The sequence below is a fragment of the Dipteris shenzhenensis genome, chromosome 25, assembly GCF_047967505.1.
Source record: "Dipteris shenzhenensis isolate YYH24624 ecotype China chromosome 25, Dip_SZ_1.0, whole genome shotgun sequence".
Classification (NCBI taxonomy): Eukaryota; Viridiplantae; Streptophyta; class Polypodiopsida; order Gleicheniales; family Dipteridaceae; genus Dipteris; species Dipteris shenzhenensis.
In genome coordinates, this window is record NC_141620.1 from 49,694,978 (window position 1) to 49,701,285 (window position 6,308).

At 37.2% G+C, this 6,308-nt stretch overlaps 1 protein-coding gene across 1 annotated transcript; it reads left to right on the forward strand.

Annotated features, from left to right (window-relative positions):
- The first annotated feature begins 3,621 nt into the window (after nucleotides 1–3,621).
- LOC147886010 (protein BOLA2-like) lies at nucleotides 3,622–5,208 on the forward strand. The gene is made up of 3 exons (XM_087396798.1): nucleotides 3,622–3,732; nucleotides 4,711–4,733; nucleotides 4,823–5,208. Exons 1-3 carry the CDS (start codon nucleotides 3,670–3,672, stop codon nucleotides 5,022–5,024), a joined length of 288 nt encoding a protein of 95 aa, XP_087252924.1. The 5' UTR covers nucleotides 3,622–3,669; the 3' UTR covers nucleotides 5,025–5,208.
- Nucleotides 5,209–6,308: the final 1,100 nt, after the last annotated feature.

The window sequence follows — 6,308 nt, forward strand, 5'->3', positions numbered from 1 at the left end:
CAAATGGTGAAGCCCTAATGGGAGTAGAAGATGATCTCTCAGACGCTTCTTTCTTCTTCCTCGACATCATTCCCGAATGGGCTGCCGAAATTGGCCACTACTTGGCAAATGGATTACCCCTGGGCTAGGCCCTTAAGAAGGATAGAGCCCACAAACTCATAAAGGATGCCGTACCATATCAACTGATAGCAAGCCAACTATACCGTAAGGGCAAGGATGGCATCTTGCGAAGATGTGCGTGCGAACATGAATACATTGATGTGCTTGAAGAAGCCCATTTAGGAATTGCAGGAGGTCATTTTGCTACTGGTGATGCTACAACACGTAAAGTGCTGCAAGCTAGTCTTTGGCGGCTGACACTCTTCGGAGATGTGGCCGAATTAGTCAAACGATGCAACCCCTACCAACGTATCCAAATCACACACAAGGTACTTAGGGGCTGATGTCATGGGATGGAAAAGTGTGACAAAGAGCACTTCCTTGTCCAAACATTTTTCAATGGGAAAAACTTTTTCCCCTTCCATTTCATAAGGCTCCATTTTATAAGCGTGCAAGCTAGGAAAGAGGGAGTTGGGAGGACAAAGGTGAGGGAGAGAGCCACGTCTTCTTGGTTAGAATCCAACTAGTTAAAATTCCAAATTGGCTTATTGGATAACAGTCAATAGGAGTTATAATTCATGGGTTTTTTGTTATATTGCTAGTCATTTCCTGGCCGGAATTTTAAATTTTCCAATTTGATTGCCAGCTCTCTCTCTCTCTCTCTCTCTCTCTATATATATATCCTTTAATTAATTAATTTATTTATTTATGTGTGTATAAATTAATTAGTTTTTATAACTATAAATATTAAAAACTAGACATATATATATATATAATTAATACAAATATTATCTTAAATAATTATAAAGATATAAGTGTGTGTGTGTTATAAACAAAGGGGAAAGTAAATAAAAAATGTTTGAATACGAGAAATGTTTAAGTTTATATAGATTAAAAAAAGGGGGGGGAAAGGGGGAAAAAGCAAATAACTAAAATTGAGGGGATGCAACTAACTATTTAAGAAAAAAAGATAAATGAGGTTACGAATTAATTTAATACTAATTTATCACATAAAAATAATGTAATAGGGGATGGAATGATAAATAAGAAAAGGGAGGGGGAAATGGTTAGTTAAAAAGTCAAAAATATATATATATTTAGAAATAAAATTATAATTAAAAATGATATATAGATTTTAAATAGGGGGGAAAAGGGGAAAAAGCAAATAACTAAAAGTGAGGTGATGCAACTAACTATTTAAGAAAAAAAGATAAATGAGGTTACCAATTAATTTAATACTAATTTATAACGTAAAAATGGTGTAATAGGGGATGGAATGATAAATAAGAAAAGGGAGGGGGAAATGGTTAGTTAAAAAGTCAAATATATATATATATTTAGAAATAAAATTATAATAAAAAATGAAAAGGGGGTTTTAGTTGTCTAAAAAAATGAGAATATTAAAGGGGGCTGGGGGGCTTTTTAACTAGGGGTTAGACAGTACTTAAAATGAAAATAATGAGTGGAGGAAAACAAATTTGTAGCGAAAGGTAGGGCAAATAATCATTCCTGCACGTATATCAAACCACCTCAAGACAAAGGATAATTATACCCTCACTAGATTCTAACATCTTGGAGTTTAGATCAACAAATTTTAAAAATATGCCTACTTATCTATCAATGAAGCAATGTAGAATTGTTCTGTATTAAATAAGAGGTCCACCTTATGCCACCAATTGGCAATGGTCTCCTAATATAATGTCAGCTACCAAGACTGACCAAATAATTGAGTGATTAGTATGAAGAATACCATATCACCTTGAAGAGCATTTGAAGTCAAATCAGCAAAGTTTTCAATATCGACTTAGTGTTAGCATACTACCAATGAAGCCTAAGCATTTCTATATATTATGCAACAAACATACTTCAATAATTATTAGACAACTAGACTGACACATACCTTTTTTAAAATCTTTTTAAAGAATTAGAAACATACCATGTCTAGGATACCTATTCAAAAAAAAAATCATATGAAAGATCAAAAGGAGGAGGCTGACTTCAAAATATCCACCGCCACACATACACTTAGATATATATATATATATGTATGTATGTATGTATGTACACACACACACACACACACACACATATAACACACACACACACATACACACATATATACATATATATATATATATGTATATGTGTGTGTGTGTGTGTGTGTGTGTGTGTGTGTGTGTGTGTGTGTGTGTACATGTATATATATACATATATATACATACATATATATATACATATATATTTATATTTATATATATATATATGTATATATATATATATATATATATATGTATGTATATATATGTGTGTGTGTGTGTGTGTGTACATATATACACATATACATACATACATACATACACACACACACACACACACACACACATACATATATATATATACATATATATATATATAATATAATTATATATATAAATATAATGTAAAGAGATTAAACAATTTAAAAGAAAAAAGAACCTGGGCCACATGCAATGAGATGAAAACATAACAAATCTGAACCACATACTGTGGATTAGTACTATGGATAAGGAATATGTTTTGTAGATATATGTTCATCAACTTTGCAGTCGATATGTAATCCACCTTAGTGGTTTTGTGGGATTAAGCGGATGTCATGAGTAATTTATCCATCGTTGAGGTAGTGAGCATGAAAGTTTATTGAACTTTGCAAAAATTCATAGGGTGGAGTTTGATCCCTCACACCCCATGACACACACTTGTCCGTGGTCGTTTATAATTGCATTGGAGTCTCCACATTTTTTTGCATACCATTTTGAAGTTTAGTAGTAGCTTGATATGTTTTTTTAATTTTAATATCGGCTTGTGTGTGTGTGTGCACGCGTGCACGCGCGCGCGTGTGTGTGTGTACACATACATGCACGAACATGTTGGGAACCATCTTAAAAGTGATGATTGGTGAGAGTCGATGTTGATTACTAGTAATTAGAATGCTTGCTAGTGAATGTTGGGGTTAATTAATTTTGATCATTGCATTTATGTGGCATGTATAAATTGAGTTATGAAATAAAAATCTTGGTTTATAGTTAACGTGATGATAAGTATCTTGGTTTTTAGTCAATGTGATGATAAGTGTATAAACTTTATGATCACTTGAGCGTAGGAGGAAAGAGTTCTCATTTTACTAAGGAAGATCTTAAAAACTTTTTCCTATAGGCAATGTGCTATTTCTCATGAAGGGAAGGGAAATAGTTCACTTGCAAAGCTCATACTAAGGAATACAGAAGAACCAAAAGGTACGATGTTCATTGGGCTTTTTCTCACTAGCAAGTGGATAAGGTAGAGAGAAGCTATGGTACGTATGCAAATGGGAGCCATCCCTCCCTCACTGACTCCATAAGTGTCAACATAAAGAGTTCCTTTAAAGATGTCAATTGTGGAGCGAGGCCCTAAACTCAACGAGAGCGGTCACCGGTGTTGACGGATGGCAACATGATAGGGGGGGGTGATGACAACAAGATGGAGTAATGGGCGAAACCTCTAAAAGAGGTTCCATAAAGAATTGAGAAGCATTGGAAAAACAAGGCAGCAAGCATGGGTGTGTCCAAGCAACTTGTAGAAGCTGCGCTCACCACTAACCTCAAACCAACATACCTGGTCATCTCTCTCTCACTCTCTCCAACCTCCTTCCAAGTTTGTAAGGTCTTTCACCCTTTGATTTGCTTACACCTTTCTGAGTTTTGAGGATTTTCGTAGGTTCTCATGGGTTTCTGGCTTCCCATGAATTCCATTCTTCCCTCCCTTTGCAGAAGCTTGTGCACCACCTTCCGTGGACTTGCATTTGCCTCTCCACCCCTCCCATATTATTCTGCACATGTCAATGTGGCCAACACATCTTTCAGATTTGACCTGGCTTTGGGCAGACTTTGATTGCCTCCTCCTCGTCCCTTTTTCCCGGAAGCTCGTTCATCTCTGTGCATCGTCAACTTGTTCTCTTCTTGTGATTAAGTCCATCCTGGCACATTGCCAGATTTTTTTTCACTTGTCTTGCGCATAGGGTTACTGCATTGTTTTCTTTCTGTTGGGCTATTCGAAATCGACTTTCTAGTTGTCCTCCTTGTCTTTCTGTGTCGAATGTGGCATTGAACTTATGCTCTCTCAGGAGTCGTGTCCGTCCTTAGATATACAAGCGTGAAGAAGGAAATTCAATACATTATTGAAGTGCTAGTGTCAAGCTGGGTGGCCCCAGGTAGTGCCGGAAGCATGCCTTCCAAACAAAAATCTTAGTCCTTTTCCGCTGAACCTCGGAAATGTATGAGGCCCGCTAAAAGGATGCTACTAATGTCTGTCCATTTAGGAATTGTTTTAATTTGGTTAGGTGTTATTCTAATTTAGTGATTTTGTTTTGTTAGAAGATAATCAAAGTTAGGGAAAAAGCTGCAAATGTCAAGCTGCCTGAGTCGTAGATTGTACCCATACAATGGAAGCTTGCAAAAAGTTATAACTCGTTCGTGTTTTTCAGCTAGTAGTACAAAGGCCTCTGCTTGTTTTGCCCCTTCCTTTTACCTGCCGATTGATCAATGGACTGACTCACTTCTTTGGACTGCTTGATCAACATTGGTGGTGATGTCATAGAATGTTATCGACACATCTGGAGGGTGAGTACGTCTTGCATGGTCGCATTTCCGTTTCTGACTTAATTTTTTGAGGTAGCTTCTAAGACATTATAAAATTTTCATGCTTCTAGGTGTGGTGCAAGCTTTGCGATTGAAATAGTTTCAGCTGACTTTGAGGGCAAGAGGCTTCTTGAGCGACACCGGCTTATCAACACAGCGCTCACAGAAGAGATGAAAGAGATTCATGCTCTTTCAGTAAAGAAAGCATTGACACCACAGCAGTGGCAAGAGCAGCAAGCTACAAGGAAACCAAGTGATGAGAAATCCGTGTGACGATGGTTTGGCTGATCTTTTAAAAGAGCGAATATATATGAGGCTGACCGCTGAATCTGTCTTTTCAAGATAGTTGGAAGCCTATGTATATAAGGGACTCATTTTTTTCCGTGATGTTTCCAGCTTTAAGCGTTGCTAAAGAACAAGGAGATGGACCTAAAATGCTTAATTGATTACTCTGTTCTTTTCCAAGCAATGTAAAAGCAGGAGAGAATGCTGGAAAATCAATGTTTGGAGCTCATTACTAATTACCAACTTTACTCAATCATTTCAACAATTGTGTTGATATTACAGGTTAAGTATATGGGCAGGAAAAGTGGTATGAGGGCTAGTTTTGGAGATGGTATTCTGCATGCTATTATTTTTTATGGATATTTTACTCCATGTTGCACACTTACATAAAGCAGTAAACATAGGATTTAGCTGACGTCAAGGAATTTTCCACGCTTGAGAGAATCTGTGCTCACTGAAGTAAACTTTATTTTTGGTTCATTAAGACGTTATGACAGCCTCCACTGAAGGAGTTCTCACCGTGATTTTGATAGGGTCTTCTGGGGTTACTCTACTTGATTACATGCCTTCATGCATGTCCTTGAAGGGGATGGGGCAGTGCTGTTAATGTTGATGTTATTTTCATAAAGCTTGTTAGGCAGCTCCACATAAACTGGCATATTTTGCTCACCTTGCTGGGATTCAAGCAATTTCAAGCCGCAGAAATACTTCCTGATTCTGCTTTGTGCTTAGATCATTCATGCGTTCAGATTGAGAAGCACACTATCTTAGTATGGAAATACTGCTGGCTAGCAGGTCTGCTTGGCCATTCCGGCTTCTGATGCAAACCAACCTGGTGATTTCTTCAAGTGGATGAACTCTCAGCCAGACAAAGCTGGCTCTATCAGCACACTTTCAGCCACACAAAACACATACATGCACACATGTATTTTCAATGCCACACAATTTTGACCTTATATATAGTTTAGAGTGAGAGAATTCAAGGAGCCATAGATGACTCATTTGATGTCGATCAAGGATAGATAGGTGGCGAGAGAGGAGCTTTTTAGCATCACATGAACAATTCTAAGACCCACTTGATGTCAATCAAGGTTCAAACTCACACACACAATGACAAGAGTCACTCGCATTACCAACAAGTCTGTCTATAGAGAGTGATAGAAATGTTGGATGTTATGGGACTATATGAAGAGAGAGGAAGTTACATCATAGGAACAATCCCAAGGAGCCACATGGATACATGAGAGAGAGAGAGAGAGAGAAATCCTCTTG